The 16,808-nt window shown below is 45.6% G+C and overlaps 2 protein-coding genes across 3 annotated transcripts in view; both read left to right on the top strand.

Annotated features, from left to right (window-relative positions):
- The window catches only part of prex2 (phosphatidylinositol-3,4,5-trisphosphate-dependent Rac exchange factor 2), a 70,073-nt gene extending 66,919 nt beyond the window's left edge, over nucleotides 1-3,154 (top strand). Inside the window, exons 40-41 of the mRNA XM_076050281.1 lie at nucleotides 1,278-1,345; nucleotides 2,273-3,154. Of these exons, the coding sequence (XP_075906396.1) occupies nucleotides 1,278-1,345; nucleotides 2,273-2,318 (114 nt within the window). The 3' untranslated portion in view covers nucleotides 2,319-3,154. The remainder of the gene's footprint in view (nucleotides 1-1,277; nucleotides 1,346-2,272) is intronic.
- A 288-nt stretch (nucleotides 3,155-3,442) lies between these two features.
- Nucleotides 3,443-16,808, top strand: part of cunh8orf34 (chromosome unknown C8orf34 homolog) — a 43,545-nt gene continuing 30,179 nt past the window's right edge. Inside the window, exons 1-5 of one of the 2 annotated variants that reach the window (XM_076050450.1) lie at nucleotides 3,443-4,043; nucleotides 13,992-14,067; nucleotides 14,569-14,700; nucleotides 16,194-16,313; nucleotides 16,772-16,800. In XM_076050450.1, the coding sequence (XP_075906565.1) occupies nucleotides 3,975-4,043; nucleotides 13,992-14,067; nucleotides 14,569-14,700; nucleotides 16,194-16,313; nucleotides 16,772-16,800 (426 nt within the window). In that variant the 5' untranslated portion in view covers nucleotides 3,443-3,974. Of the gene's footprint in view, nucleotides 4,044-13,922; nucleotides 14,068-14,568; nucleotides 14,701-16,193; nucleotides 16,314-16,771; nucleotides 16,801-16,808 lie in introns of both variants that reach the window. The other variant, XM_076050448.1, reaches the window with a different exon arrangement.

Here is a 16,808-nt window from a genome sequence, read left to right as displayed (position 1 = left end):
AGATTTGAGCTGATGAATCTGATGAAAATGAACCTCACCCAGGGTTCGGATGACGCGTCTCCCTTCCACACAATGAAGGAGCCTTTGCTTTTTTTCCAAAAACATGTTCCCAGCTCGGCACTCAGGCCCAGCAGGAGCCAATCCATTAAGCCCAAACAACATTATTCAGGCTGAGAGTACCGAACTGAAGTGTAGATGTGAATAAACTTGCTAATTAATCACACCTTCTTTTTTTTTTAGATTTATAATGCAAATGTTACTGAAAGCTCACCGGGAAAAAAATATCAAGTGATTATTCAAATGTAAACATATGGAAGGTACGGCAGAGACCGTAAACAGAGGGCCACAGATGCTGTTTTAATTAGGAATGAACATTTTACTTTCTCTGTTGCAAGTTTGTGCTAAAACATAAAGATCTGTAAAACACTCTGATATGGTACCTTTGGAAAGTTCTTCATGATAGATGTCTGCAACATCAGTGATATGAAAACATTTACTCATCAGCACAGCTATAGGGTTTGATCAATGATTTATAAAAGAAATGTTAAGGTGTAAATAATTTAATTCATTGTTATGTAATTAGGAAAGAAAAGCATGGCACGCCTCAGGCAAGTTCAGCGCATGAGGGAATAAGCAACGCAGATCTATGAACGTGCCGTGTGTACACGTTTTGTTTTTATTCTTTGAATTTGTTTGCTCGTTTTGAATTCATGGTGGCTTCTAGCATTAGAGGGCATCACTGTCTAAATACATCTTATTTGATGACCGAATGATTGCCGATGCCATCATGGACGTAACTCTGGGCAGACACCGAGACGACAAATGGCGGCATTGCAACCCAGGAGGAGGGCTAATGTACTTCTGGACTGTCAGCCGATCCAAGGAGGAATGATTCAATTGTGTATTTTTACCTGCGTGTGCTGTCGGGCCGAGCTTTTGTTGCTGCGTGCAGGTGTAAGCGTGTTTGAACTGAGATGCCTGGCTGCTTCCTTGCACCCCCTCAACCCTCTTGTACAAGTGGTGCACCTGCCAACTTTGTGCACAGCCAGCAAAGGATGACAACATTAGCAGAGACAAGCACACTCCTGACTGGCAATAACTCAACTCTGTTCGCACACATATAGCTCCTGTTCATCTTCTAAGGCTCCCCTGGAATATATTCTCAGCGTGTAAAATTGAGAACTTTATTATCTAGAAGTATGCGGTGGTGTTCTTGGCTTCTATTAACCACTGTTTACCCATTATTAAGCAGTTGTTGATGTGTTCATATCTTTCAGGGAGCAAGAGTCCAGAACTCTGCCAAGAATCTGGGAGTCAGGGATCGGACGCCGTCATCAGTGCCGAGGTAAAACTGTGACCGCATCACACCTGAACCGCTCAGCGCGGTTAGCTTTTTTACATGACGTCGCTTCTGGCTTGAGTTTTATAAATATTTCTCCCCTCCTCCTCCTGACAGTCATTCTCTGCAGTGTCTCCTACACAGTTCATCCCAAACGCAATTTATTTGCACAGCTGTGGAAGTCTGTGTTGGGGCCAAATAGTCCCATTAATGGGGAGTTTCCTGCACTCATTGGCCACCACGATGAGGACCAGCACTGGCTGGTGCCATTTGGCTGTGACATATAGGCTTTTGGTGTAACGGGCAGCCCTTGTGAACCTTTTAGTGAAATTGACAAATACAATTAAGTGGCAGGATGATTAGTGTTGAGACATTGTGGTCGGGGAGGCAAATTTGCCGCACTATTCTGCAGGTTTATGTCATAGCTGTGGCAGCGCGGGGGCCACCGCCGCTGAAAATGCGCAGGTGCTCGTCGCGGGAGACGTGTAGGTCGCTCGCTTAGCTGTAAACGAAATGGGCATTAAATTTTTAGTGCAAGCTCGCCCCACAAGCCATGCTATGGAGGGGCAGTCTCATCTGCAGCAAGCAGTTCAAGCACTATTGTTTGTAACTTAAAGTGCAGAATAAGATGGCACTGTGTTGTGATGCAAGACACGTGGCTGGTATTGGGGGAAAAACTTCAATTAAATACAAAAGAATATGTTTATGCATTGAAAAGATATAATAATATGCAATTATGGTAGTTTTTCTCCTTGATTTGCACTAAAATGCAAAAAAAAAAAAGCATCCTTGCCATTTGCATAATTCATTGCTTCTGTGGTGAGACTCATTTTGCACCCAACAGTCCAGTGTAGACGTACTTAGAGGTTTTGGCTGTTTGTTCACTTGTCATTCAATGACTGACTGGCAATGTGTGTGTGCTTCTCTCTTTAGGTTGTACAAGTTGTGCCAGCCTCCACCCCCAGATGGTGAACCTTAATCCATCACATCCAGGAAGATTTGTTTTGTGAAGCCTCCGGTTCCAAGGATCAATTTCTCCCCCAAGTCGTCCCTGCACCCATGAAGGATAGGCCTAATTAATGACCATTGCCAGGAATGTAAATAGACTTTTAAAGCCGTAAATAGTATTTTTATTACATATGTTTGTTACTTTTGTATTTTTTAAATGAGTCTATTTTCCCAAATATGAAGAACATTTATTCCCAGCAAAGAAGTAGTCAGACAAACCCATTGATACAAAAATAATCATTTTAATTCACTGAAGTGTTTTTTATGTTTACATTTCAAAGCTGAAAATGTATGGTCAAAATAGCAAAGAAGAATTGGTTTCATGTTTCTTTCAAAATGTCCACTAACCCCAGTTCGCCTTTGAACTACGAGCTTTATTGGCGCTCCAGGTTTGGTGAATGAATTTGTGAATGTCAAATTCTTTGAAGTGCTTTATCAAGTGTGTGGTCATATGTAAATATCTGTATTCACTGTTTGACTGTTTGCGCCACCTTTTTTTTACCACACCATTATTCACTCGCGTGGATATGAAGATGCCTCATCGCTTTCAGTATTAACATCCAGCTGTTTGTTGGAATTAGAACAATGGAAAGTGCTCTTTTTTATATATATATATATATATATATATATATATATATATATATATATATATATATATATATATATATATATATCTTATATTGCCAGTACTCAGGACTTAATTACGTACTTGTTATTGGATGTGTCATTGTAAATTGATGCTTAGCTCATGTCTATGCAAACAAATAAGTGTTAAAAGAAAATGAATAAACTCCAGTAGAGTTTTCATTGCTGTTTCCTGTAGTTCTTTCCTTAGTGTGTGTATAAAATTAGTAGCTTAGTGTCGACGATGAATATATACATGACCGAAACCATCAATTTCTCTTATTTCTGTCTTTATTTTCAAGTCTGTTTTTCTTCTTCTTCTTCTTCTTCTTCTTCTTCTTCTTCTTCTTCTTCTTCAAAGTGATGTTTACTGGGCAGTAGATAACAATTAGCAGTCAAAGCGACGCCAAACTAAGTGTTACTTCCGGTTTCCGGCGCAAATTAGCCTCGGACTGGCCGCACCTGCTGCAAGCGGTGCGCACGTGCCGCAGCGTACGTGCGCGGTTTTGGCGCCGAGAGCCGTGTGGATGACGCAGGCCGGCGGCTTTATGGGAGTGGCGGCGGCGGAGGGATCGAGAAACAGCAGCAGCAGAAGCAGCCAGTTGAGCACAAGATTTGTAACCTGTCAGCCGAGCCGCCGCGCCATTGGTTCGTCGGCGGTGGGGGGGCAGGCTGCCGCTCCACTCAGCGAAGCGAGGCGACAAACTGGGACTGGTCCCGGGGCTGAGTCCCCGCACTATGAGCCGGGCTCGGCGCCGCCTGCTCCGCAACTCAAACCGTTGAACTTCCACTGCAGACTCACTGCGGTGACACTTCCGCGGTTCTTTTTTCACCCCCGTTTCTTTCTTCGTCCAATTTCCACGTCTGAGTCTCCGAGACAGCCCAACTCTCCGCCTCCCTCTATTTTTTTTTTCTCTCTTTTCGTTTTGAAGGACGAATGACACCGACTCACCTCATGATTTCATCCCGCTGAGGAGCTCCCGAGAGCCGTCGCAGTTTCTCCATGGCGTCCCCGCAACAGTCCCGCATTCAGTCCTATCTGGAGAAGAACAAAATTGGACCCTTGTTTGAGGTGAGTGTGCCATGATACAACTTAGAACTTCCAGGGTGATGAATGTAAAGGACCGGGGCACTAGCACCGGACCGCTATAGTATTTTATTTATTTTATTTATTTTTTGTGGAAGGGGGAGTTGGGGGCGTAAATAAGCAGATAATTAGATTTAATTTAATGGCGACTCTTACGGAAATGCAATCAGTGGGAGGGGGCGTGCGTTGTAAATGCTCAAGCAACGGAGGAGGTGCTGGAGGAGGTGTTCACCATCTCCGGGGCTGCGTCCCACTCCGCTCTGGTCCTGTCACTGTCACACTCGGCTCTGAGAGCGGTTCCTCTCGACATTTTGCAGGATGCTGGACCCGTATGGACGCCTCTTTGGGGGTGGGGGGGATTGTTGCAGTTTGTGTCGGACTTTAGTAAAGGCGACTCGGTTGCAGACTTGGTGCAGTTCAGCAGCCTCGGAGGACACGTCAGGGCGTCAGTCACCGGGACCGGTGTGTTGTACTCTCTGTGGCAAGGGGGGGGGGGGGGGGGGGGAAGCGTGACTTCATTCTCTTGTTTGCAGTGGGATTTATTTATTTATTTATTTATTTATTTAATTTTGCTCAGCTCGACTGAATTCAGCACATCTGTCCGTTTCCCAACGTCAAAGACATCCGTTCGGACAAGTGAGGGGTCACACGGCGTCAGTCACAAAGTGCTGATGTTCTGTTTCTGCGCGCTGCTCAGCTCGTCAGAACACACGGGCTGCATGTTAACCAGATGTGAGGGGGGGGAGACGAAAAACCCGGAGGCTCGTTTCAGCACCACGGACAGAGGCGTGACGGAGCGCATTGGGCCAACAGGAAGTGGCGGTTCTACAACCTGTCTCCACCTCTGCTTGGTCCCCCCCCCCCCCCCCCCCCCCCCCCCCCCCCGGCAGTTATGACTTTGCTGGTCATTTTCCCTTCAGTTCTCTTCTTAATTCAAAGGGAACGGTTTTGTCACTAGTCAGGAAGAAGAACGCGAGAGCTTTGTGACATGACAGAAGGAGCTGATTTTTCAGAATTGTAGAGTATTAGTTGTCAAGCAAAACCTCGTCTGAAGAAATATTGAATGCACTTTTGTCACCCTGGTTTCGTAAAATGACATCCATGAGAGTTTGTGCACGTTTTTAGGCACCTTGATTCATAAAGAAAGTAGCTCCTTTGGTAATCTCTTGACAAACAGTGCGTCGAGAGTGACTGGATCTTCAGTCCTGGATTCAGACGCTGCAGTCAAAGTTTTTGTCATGTTTTTCTGTAGTCTTACCTAGTTATTCTGTAACATTTTGAAGCTCCATATCTCTTGCATTTACATATCAGACATCAGAAATGTCAAACATATTTGAGTGCCAGTCCTTGCAATGCTTTAGCTTTGACTCTTGGAATTCCAGTCTGGGACTTTCTTTCTGATCTCATTCCCGCACACAGTGCGTGAGTCTGCTTGAAATCTCCTTCAAGGATCGGTCCCATTTATTGACTTGATTCCATCAGTTGGTGATGACCTTTCCCTGCGTCCCCAAAGATAAACAACCTTTTAAATATTCATTAAGCAAAGCTTTGTTTTTTTTTTATTTCCAAGGAGAGCGTTGAAGACTTGCCGAGTACCCTAACGCAAGACACTTATTGGGAAAGTGGAGGGAGGGAGTAAGGCACGTCGTAAATGGAGAGAGCACGAGAAGGCTCGAGGCTTGCCTGCTCTGCTCATGAGAAATAGATGCAGCGGACTCCACGTTAGTGCTTTTAAGTGAAAAACCTTTCGTTGACTGGGGGGAAGAAAAAAAAAACCTTTGTGTGAACTTTGCTGTGGAAAGAAAACAAACTTCTGAGACAGGATGGAAATATTGTTGTTTGCTTTCAAACAGAATTGGTGCAGCAGAAGAAATAACGTGCAGTTCCGCTATGCAGCTTGAACGAAAAGGAGGTTACTGAAAGTATGCAAGCAACACAAAACACAGCATTTGAATAAAATACAAGATTAGCATAAAGACAAAAGTATTTCTTTTTACTGTCAGGATTATTTTGGACGCCAACAATCCCACTATTTCAGACCTTCTTGACCAGTCCACTGGACATAACACTGATAGACTTCAATCGGAAAGTAGCTCCAATCTCCAGCTCCACACAACCCCCGCAACTTTTGCTTTATAGACAAAAGCAAGATTTCTGTAACGACTGACTGAAAGTAATTTAACCCGGCGGCGAAGTAGCCCAGTCCAACAAAACAACAAACCGATGCCATATTGTGTTTTAATGAAGAGGGCGGATATTTCAAAAGGCTTTTTAAGATCTTGCCTCAGTCAAGAGTTGTCGTTTAGAATATGAGAATGTGCATCGATTCAAAACCGCAGAATTGATTGATAAGAGAAAACAAACAGAAAAACAAATCAGCTCTCTTGGCACTTTGAACAAATACCTGCATGAATACAAAGTCTTTTTAAAGGACTAGGTGGGAGTCTGCCTTGTCATCCGCTCACACGCACTGTACGCCAAATAAATACCTCCGCCCCCCACTCCTCTCATCCGCCTATCACTCATCCCCTCATTGGTGCTGCTTCTCTTTGAACAGCTTCATTTAGGCAGTCCACTGAGACGCTGCTCATGATTCCTCATGGAATTGATTCATTTTTTCCCCTGTTCTCTCCCTCCCTTCACTAACGAAGCAGCGGCTTTGCAAAGACGGCAGCAGCACTGAATGAATACCAGCAAAAAAAGAGAAAAAAAATTAGGCAGGCTTTCATAATAATTGATACAACTTTGCTATTGATCGTTGCCAACGTTGCTCGATTTTGGTCAATTGATATTCTTTTGAGTTGCTGAATAGTTTCTACACCAAGGTTGGTCAAAGTGAGTGCAATATAGTGGAACTTTGGAAGGAAAGCAAGTCTAAGGGCGTATTCACACCAGGAAAGTCCTTTTAGTTCGCTTTCTTTGGTCCGGACCAAAATACAATGTATCTTTTTGGTTTGGTGCGATTCATTTTCACAGTGCAATTTTCGCAAGAGACCCAGGATTTGACAACAAACCCACATGTGCGCAAAGATCGTTCAATCATTGGACAAAACGGTCCAGGGCGGGGTGACATGGTAAAATACGGAAATTAAACAATCATGGATCTCCAGCGTGCTGCACTCGACCAGTCGTCTCGGACCGACTGTTTGCTCCGGACCAGAGTTCGCTGGTTTTGTATTCACACCAGCCCAAAAAAAGCCCCAAAAAGTCCGCACAAGGGACTTTTTTGGTTTAGTTCGAACCAAACAGGGCAGGTGTGAATACGCCCTAACTGTCCCTCCATCCTGCTATGTGAGAACTTTGTCTGCTGTCCCTGACATTCTGGAGCCCGCAGCTCAAAGCCCTGCCCTTCTGGTCCTCCCTGCTGCGATCAGTCGATGGTGTCCCGGATGATTTAACACTTCAGCTGGAACGGTAATACGATAGAAAGGCACTGTAATCTAGACAAAGCAATCCCGCTGGGCCCGGCAGACGCTGTGTCACCGGCGAAACGTCTCGCTGCAGCCCGCTTGCTTTGTACGCTGGCCGGGAGTGTTACTGTTTGTGGCGAGGGTGGACTTCAAACGGCTTTATTTCCCTGATTGAAACAATGCGTATTAATCAAGCGCCGGGCCGTCTGATACGGAGGTAACGCTGATTAACGATTGAACCAGATTGTCGAGCTCTTGGTTCATCGGGCGAACGACCACTTTTTAAGGAAGGAGGATCGACTTTGCCAACGACTACGACAACAACGGCAACACTATCTCCGTTGCGGTGCAACTTTTCGCCGTCTGCTCGAATCTGTGGTGTCGTTTGATGCGTGCTTTGTGCAAACGAGTGCTTAAAATGCGCGCACGACGCCTGCGAAAAACGGCTAACGTGCAAAAAGTGCCACAAAAACATGCTGACGTCTCTCTGCAGCCGACAGTAAAAGTTGCTTTATGAAAGACTTTTTGAAATCCTGTTGTTAAATCTGATGTTAGTTTTAATCGGTACGTTTCAGTTTGGTTGAAAGGAATTCAGTAAATTGTGCTTTTCTTACCGTTTGTGCTGCCACTTGTAGTGAAGCTGTGGTCAGAAGCCATAAATACGTTCATTCACGTTGTTGGAGCTCCTCTTCAGCAGTGCCATACGCGGTGTCTAATCTGTTGTAAAGAGGTCAGGCAGTCAAACAGCCAGTCAGCCAGCCAGGCCTCGGACACACGCATCTCGTCTCTTGTATTGATTCTCCCTCTAAGAAGGTAATTTATCGGAGAGGCGCTCGTGCGTGTCGCACTGTACAGAATTTGCAGGCCGCATTGTCATGTAAATCTTCTCGCACAAGCCTCGCTGTTAGTTTGCTCATCAACGGTGAACTCGCTGGTTCACCGTGTGAAACCTGACCATCAGGTCTGCACAGCAGGGAAAAGAAACAAGGCGGAAAACGTGTCGCTCGGTTCCACACGTCTCGCTTTGAAATCTCTGTTATTCTTGACCTTCGAGGTGCGTCGAGGGAAAAAAAAAAGAAGAAAAAAAAAAAGAAAACCCGCCGCACGCAATCAGCTGACACTACGGGGAGGAATCCGGCAAGAGGTCTTGTTACATCCGCAAACACAGCTGGAAACGTTTCCCCGTGACAGGGTAAGATTGTCCCTGGCACGCCTCCCACACATCTGGTAAAAATAAACCGTCATCTCATTTCAGCCACGGGTTGTCTCATTTGTGTTTATCATTACACCTCTCGCTCATTCATATGGGGGGGGGGGAGAGAAACAACCTTCCATAGAAAATCAGGTCGGGTAAAAGCCTCTTTTTAATGATACAAGAGTGCAGAGTGGCTATGATGAAAGCAGGTTCATTAGCTTAACATCATGACCAAGCATAATGGAGTTCATTCTCCCAAAAATGTGATTTATGCCTTCATTTGCGTCAGTGATGTTCTAACCATCCAGAACACGCTCACTCAGTTTGATTATGATATTCTGTTTGACGACCTTTTAATGCAGCCGGATCCCTGTGATCTCATGTCCAGAACCTCGTCCAGGTCCGTCTTGCCGAGCTCCAATCGTGAGTGTTCATTTTTGAGGATGAAGAAAGGATGATGAGATTTTGATTGAGGTGGTTGCTGCAACAGTTTTACTAGTATTTATTGGACTGAAATAAAATCAGAAACTTTTGCCGAAAGAGACTTTTTCACTTTCATCCCCGATTGGCTTTAAGTAAGACTTTATGTCAACATCGGTGGATCTCTCTTTGGCCTTCAGGTTGTTACCTGCCCAAAACCAGAAGGGAAATTACAGTTGATCCACTTGGATTGCTATTATCCAGTCACATTCCAATCTACTTTTTTCTTGTAAACTGGTATCCTGTTGACTGTTGGATCTGTGACGTACACTGCCAGTCAAGTTTGGACACATACTTCTGATTTAATGGTTTTTCTTTCATTTTTATGACTATTTACATTGTAGATTGTCATCTCAAGGCATCAAAACTATGAATGAACACATATGGAATATGTATAAAACAGCAAAGTGTGAAATAACTCAAACAAGTTTTATATTTTAAATGATCTAGAATAGCCACCCTTCATACAAAATATATGTAACATAAAATATTCAGGTATTTAACATTTTTTTCTATTTCCACATTAATCCACATATCTTGGTCATGTATCCGATGTCTTCAATGTGTATCCACAGTGTAGAAAGGAGTCAAAATAAATAAGAAAGAGGTGTGTCCAAATTGTTGACTGGTAGTGTTGTCTGTGAGTGACAAAATAACATAACAGCAATGTAAAAAAAAAATTAATTCAGACCCCGCTTCCTGTTTAGAAACAGAAGAATTTGGACACGCGAGGGTTAACGCAGGTGCCCTTCAGAAGCGGTTAGAGTGATTACCAAGAGAGGCATATGGAGGGTGGGTGGGGGGCGGCAGGCCGGGCCCCTCGGGGAGTACAGGAAGTGGTCGGGAGGATATCTGATATATATCGGCCAGCCAGACGATGACTGTGGTCCAATATGAGGAAGATTTAGAGCGGGCAGCTGAGGGCGGGGCCGGCCAGTGTGTACGGGAAGAGGGAGAGAGGGAGGAGAGAGAGAAAGAGGGAGGGAGAGTGCAGCAGTGGCCGCTGCGCATGCTAATAAAGTTATCGTGTCCACTCTGAAGCCTGCCGATGCTGATGGCCGACTGCCGCGTCTAATTGATTGTCATGCCGGTGATGCGGGAGAGCTCGGCATCGAGCGGCCCCGACCTCAGCCCGTTAACCCTCCTGACGACCGCATGAGAGAGCCACGTGCGAGCCGCGATGCTCTTTAATTCACTGCCGTAGCTCTTTTGCATTTTTGGCAGTCTGTGCTGCAGGCTTGTTTTTTTTCAAAATTAGTATTCATTTAAGCAAGGAACTCCCTTCTCCTTCCGTCCATTTGTTTGGATTCTGTGGTTTATTTGAGTTTTAAGCGACCCAGCGAATCTCCAGAGTCGGGTCTCGGTTTTTAAATAAAGTTTGAATACCACGGCTTTTAGACGGATGGACTGGTCTGTCCTACGGGTGCATTCAAGGCACGAAGACGAACTTGAGCGGTTCCCTGAGGACTCGGGGTGGGTTTCCTCTTCTCGCCACGTGAGAGAATTCTTTCCTTTCATCAGCGTTATCTCCTCGCTCCAGCCCGGTCAGGTGAAGCCATCTCTTCGGTTCCTGCCCGCCTGGTTACACCGAGGTCTGGATTTCCTCCAGCTTCCTTTTTAAAGTAATGACCTCTTTCTCATAGAGCATCAGGGACACATGCTTCAAATGCACCCCATGTATTCCACGCATTCCACTGACTAACAACAAGACAGCAGATGTCAATGGTCAGCCGCCAGCATTAAGGAAGAAGAAGCACCCCTGGGAGTTTTTTTTTTTTTTTTTTTTTTTTGCTTTGTTACAAAGATGAAGCAGCTGAATGCAAAAGAGATCTATACGTTCTTGTGCTCATCCATCTCGGCCACCTGCTATAGAGTTGTCGAAATTCGAAATCAATCAGCTTCCTCTTAGTCGTGCTAAAAGAGGTGCTGCGACCTGCCATTAGCAACTGGATTGCATCTCAAGGCAAAACTTTGGCAAAAAAATCGGATTGGGCTGATTTGAATAATGGACAGAAGACTTCTTTGATGGCTTTCCCAGGCTGCAGAAAAAAAATGATCAGGAAAGAAAAGCAGTAACTCAGCGGCAATTAGAACTCTTTTCTCTTCAGCAGAAAAAAGGAGAATTGATATTTTCCTGTCTGGGACACGACTCTCGTCTTACTTTGAAAATGGATTTTTCGTCTTCTTCTTTTTTTACCCTTTGCACAAAGAAATGTCCGAGTCTCGGCTGAGAGCGCCACTGTCCGTCAGCCCTCGCAAGATGTGTTTTACCACATCACCTTTCCACATTTCACATTCTCTGCCCGCTCCTCCTGCACCGTGGAGGTTTTTTTTATTTTTTAGGTTACCGGAATGAAAAAGGAGCATCAGGAGGAGCGTTATGATGCTTGTTGTCCCCCAGGGGGTGACTGTGAGAGCTTCCAAGGACACAGGCTGCCTCTTGGCTTGCTGACAGAATGTCAATTACCGCCACTGAAACCACCCGGCCCCTGGGGGGGGGGGGGGGGGGGTGAGGGCACGGCGATATCTCACTCACAGATCTGCACGTACAGACCTGTGGTGGGCTCTGACTCTCGGCTGTTAGCGCCACCTGTTGGCCCGCTTGGCGGCGACGGCTCTCGGCCTCTCGTTATCTCTCTCCTCCACACGCGTGTTCCGAGGATGCCTCGCACGGTGACGCAAGCCTCCTTTAGTCACGTAGCATTGAAGTCGACTCGAACATTGACCCAAATTTGTGCCTACGCCTTCTGTCAGAGGAAACATGTTTAGGGGGTATTTTGCATATTTTCTTTTTTTCTTTTTTTTTTCAATTGTGTTATTTAAAGCGCTTCAGTGCTATGGAAGGTGTCAGATGTGGTCGTCCCAGCTTTTGCAGTCGCCTACTGGTCTGCCTATGGAGTTCTCACGGGGGAAAAAAAAAAAAAAAAAAAAACGAGGACGCGAGATCTGATCAGACGGGTGGATGTACAGCACTATGCCGGATGTGTGACGAGTATATCAGCACGGCAGTTGGGGTACAGTACAGCGAGCTTCCAGTATTCCCAAGAGCCACTGGATTCCGTCCCTCCGCTGCTGCTTTATTTAAGCATCCAGTCACAGCTTGCGCAACTCAACCTACACTCACACACACACACACACTCACGTGTGTGGTTTCCCCAGAGGGCGAACGCAATCATGAAAATCACCTCTCAGCAGTCATCCATAAAACTAACTGCGAGCCCTTTTCCTTTTTCACCTCCTTCCCGACAAGAAACTATTAAAGCTCGACACATCGCAGCTAGTTCTGGCTTCCTGTCTCTCCAGCAAAATTACAGCCCTCGTTTATGGAGCCACTGTTGGCGGCTTACTTAAATTAGCCGCAAGGGCTGCTAAGCGGTAATTACAACTTTTAACATCTCGCCGTCGTTTGTGGTTTATTTTCTGACTGCCTGACTCAACCCCTCGGCGCACCCTGCAGTCACACTCTGGACTTCCTTTGCAAACAAGCTCCTGGTAAATCTGCCCAATGAGGGATGTTGACAATTAATCGATTATTGATTAATTGACAATTAAGAATTTAATTGATTAAATGAAATGAAATTAGTCGCAATTAATTCAACATTATTTTTACATGGGTAGTTAATATTATAACCGTGTAGTGCAGTGTTTCTCAAAGTGGGTGGCGCGGCCCTGGGGGGCGCAGAGTCACGCGAAACACCGGGCGGGAGGGAGACGGGGCGCCCGGGGGAACTAATGTTTTCACGTCAGAACTTTTCCCATGGCGGAACAATTAACAAAAAATGTTCTGTAGGTTGTAGCGAAGAAAAATGATGCTCAGGTACACAGGATGGACAAATATTTGACAGGGACGAAAAGAAGAATTCAGGCGTGACAGAGAAAGTTTGAGAACCACTGGTGTAGTGGCAGGAAAGAGAAATTCACCTGTAGATACTGTGATGGTCATAATATACCAAGAACAAGTTACTTTTAAACAACTTTAAAAAAAAAGAGAAGTTGAAATGTGACCCATTAGAAGTCAACTTAAAGTCAGAGGATACTGTTCTCTAATGTTAAAATGGGTCACGTTAGACACTCAACGTTATTTAAGGGTTAAATAATGTGATTCTTACACAGTTTTCATTGTGAAATTTAGGTTCTCAGGAAAAATCACCGCTCATCAAGTAATCGTTGATCAATCGATAAGGTAATGATTATTGAATTAATCTGCAATTTGCATCCCTACACCCAGTGATTATTTTGTAGAACCTTCTCGATAAAAACTGAGCCTTGCTACAGTATTTAGTCCCGATCTGTCCATCACTCCCGTTGTCTGAGTCTCCACCACCACGGGCCTAATTGAGTGCCTGCAAAAAGGAAAAAAGATGCAGAAACAGAATTTTAATAACACACGGGTTCACCAGAGCCTGCTGTGTTTGTTTTTGTCTTGGAAGCCTAAAATATTATTTTTTTATCCGGACATGTTTGTTGGTAATTGACCCAGAGGGGGTACGCGCTTCGATCTTTTTGGGGGGCAGGAGGATTTCATGTTTTTGTTCTGTTTTGTTTTTCTCAAATTATTTTTTTGGCAACGGCACGGGCTGTAGCACATTCCTTAAAGTAGAGTAAAGATAAGAGGATTATCCAACCGCTCTGCTCACTTCAATCCTTCCCCTGATAGTGGTGAAGTTAAGAAACTCCAAACTGCTCTCGCAACATGCCCGGACGCCGCTACCACTGACCGCGCTCCGGCCTGGGCCCCGCACTCATCCAGCTGCTCTCTGCTTTACTTTGATCCTGTAGGAGTTGATGACCAAACTGATAACTGAGACTCCAGACCGTCCAATCCCTTTTCTCATTGATCACCTGCAGACCAAGCAAGACAGCCCCGGGAAGCTGCACAGAGCGCTCTCAGGCTCCGCTGCGCTCTGGGCACAGAGCTCGCCGGGTAAGAACAACACACCCAGTCGACTTCCCCCTCCCCCCACGGCTCGAACCCATGTCTGAAATTTGAAAAAAAAAACAGCGCACTGTTTTGCCTCAGAGAAACAAACGCAAACACCTGGAAATGAAACTTGCTTCTCTAACAACGCAGGTAACAAAAGTAAATAAAAACTCAAATGATCATTTTCAAGCCGTGCAAAAAATGTTTTGCTCCTTATTACCACAAAAATATGAATCAATCAAGCTGACTGATGTGTCTGGATACTTCATACTCAATGTAATTTAGTATTTAGAGTGTTTGCATTGCAGAGACTTTGCTTTCTGCAAAGTCTTGTTGCACTTCTTTGCTTCTTTCGCAGTAATTCACATCTGCTACACGGAGCGACGCTCCAAGAGTAAACAGGCGCTACATCACAGTTATGCGCTTTCCCCTGGATTTGCATGAAAAAAGAGAGGGAAAAAAAGACATGCTGAGCAGAAATTGTGACTATCTCCCCCCTTGCAGAAAGCAAAAACCCTCGAAGGGAGCACGGCAACCACGAGAAGCCATGGCAAATTCATCCAAAGAAACCCAAAAAATCAAAGAGCGACTTGGCTGTTTCCAGCCTCTCTCCTCCCTCGCCAGAATCCAAGTCCTGTGAGTTATTTAACTTTTTCTTTTCCTTTTTTTGTGTGTGAAGTTACTTGCAGGCGCACCCAATTACTGGCACCCGCGCTCTTTGGAATTTAAAGCCGTACAATTTGGCTACCTGTTGTATCATTTGTAGCCCAATTACACGCTCTATTGACTTCCATCGTCATTCATGATATAATTATATCTAATTAAAGTCAGTCACAGCGTACGGCCCGCCGTCCTCCTCGAACCCAGCAGATAATTTCATTATGATGGGCCACTTTTTTTAGAGATTAGCCGCCGCGCCGCCTCGCGCGCCGAAAGATGAATTGTCCTCGAAGTTCCGAATGTCGGCTTTGGACGAGACGGAGAAACTTTATTTTAGCTCTGTGACAAATGACTTCCGCTCTGATGTTGGGAGTATGACACCGGGAACAATGAGACCGGGTTAAGTGTGGAGCCAGAAGAGTTATAGACGGCGTCAATAATTTAGCGTCGAGATGAAGTCTATTTCTGGGTGGCGGGCCGACGTGTGTGCGCTTCCTTTCCTTCCTTTTCTTTACGGAGGAGGGAGAAGTCGACATAAAGTGAGTAAAGCAGCGGCAGCGGCAACTTCAAGGAGCCTCGGCGGTAAAACCCTGCTACCTTTCAGAGCGAGAGGCCCTTCAAAGCCGAATTTTAAAAGTCAAATCACATTAAAGAATCATGCAAAGGTGTTTTGGCGCGCGGAGCCTCATAAAAAATTGAAATGAAAGAAAGAGTCGCTCATCATTATTGTAAAACGTGGCAAAAAACGACCAAAAAAAGTCTGAGTTTTTTTCCGCTGATGTGCCTGGAATTTCCTATTTTCACAGAGTCACCGGGGGGAGTGTACCTCGGTTTTATTCCTCTGATATTCTAATAGGTTGCCAGATAAGCCCAGACTCTGGGCTGTTGAGTTACAGAAGAGTCCTTCACAGCCAGCTAGGTAGAATTTTTAGCAGCTAAATCAGCCCAGAGCAGTGCATCGAAAGAATTTTATTTTTTTCAAAGTGTTCTTTCTTTTATTCTTTATATACGTGTCTTCAGGCCCGTGGACATGCCGTGGCATAACCAGTGCAGTTGTTTGACATTTCTTCAAAAACCCACAACTATTGTTGTTTGCTTTTAGCTACTCTGGAGTAAAAGGAACGTTTGATTTGAACGAACTCGAGCGCAACGAACGTAATGAATCGAGTACAGAAGCCCCCAGAGGCTCCGCCGGGAGGATTCGCAGGCGGGATGTCGTTTACAGTATGTGGGTCACTTCCTGCTCCCGCCGAGGTTTATTTCTGAGCGTTAATCAAAGAGACTGACAGACGCCGACGATCCCCCACCCCCCCTCCCCGCTGGCCGCCGTCCACGCGGCCGGCCCCCCTGAGAGAGACTTGTTTGCTCATCTGTCAGCGCTCCAGCGTTTGACGAGAGGCGCCCAGATTTCGCACGTCACTTAACGGTGTGGGGTATTGCTTGTCGTGTGCGTGTGTACGCTCACACAGTGCCGCGGTCGACCGAGTACCCGTCCTGGGACTGGAGGGAGAGCCGGGACTTTGACGAGCTCAACCACATCCTGCGAGAGAGCAAGAAGCTGGGCAAGGCCCTGGAGAGCCTGTCACGCAGTGAGTGACCCCCACCCGCCACCGCCGCCGCCGGCCCTCTTTACATCCCAGAACACCAAGGCCACGTTCAGACTGCCAGCCAAAATCCCATTTTTAGCCCATCCAGATTGAAACCGGATGAGCTCTTTGGTAGTCTGAACAGTCACAAATCACATGAAATCCGATTTTTGCAAAACGGATTTCTTGTGGCCCAGACTGAACAGAGCCAGATCCCAATTGGACACTTGCTAAATACAGTGTGTGCACAGTCAAGCCCCCAAAAATCGTATTTGAGAAAGAATCTGATTTGAATCAGATTCACCTGCAGTCTGAACCCAAAACATTTCACCTGTATTCATGTTTGGCAGAGACCTTTCTGCCAAACATCACTCTGAGTCCAAGGTGGAAACCGGTAGGTGTGTCTGGTCAGTCTGCTGTGTTTTTGCTCTAAAGCGCCTTCCTCTCTTCCTCATCTGCAGGCATCGCCGTCTCCGACGAGCTGGACCAGGTAGACTT

This window comes from Nelusetta ayraudi, unplaced genomic scaffold, assembly GCF_046127955.1.
Source record: "Nelusetta ayraudi isolate G7.1 ecotype Tasmania unplaced genomic scaffold, CSIRO-AGI_Nayr_v1 ptg000127l, whole genome shotgun sequence".
Taxonomy (NCBI): domain Eukaryota; kingdom Metazoa; phylum Chordata; class Actinopteri; order Tetraodontiformes; family Monacanthidae; genus Nelusetta; species Nelusetta ayraudi.
This window is presented reverse-complemented; position numbering and strand designations above follow the sequence as displayed.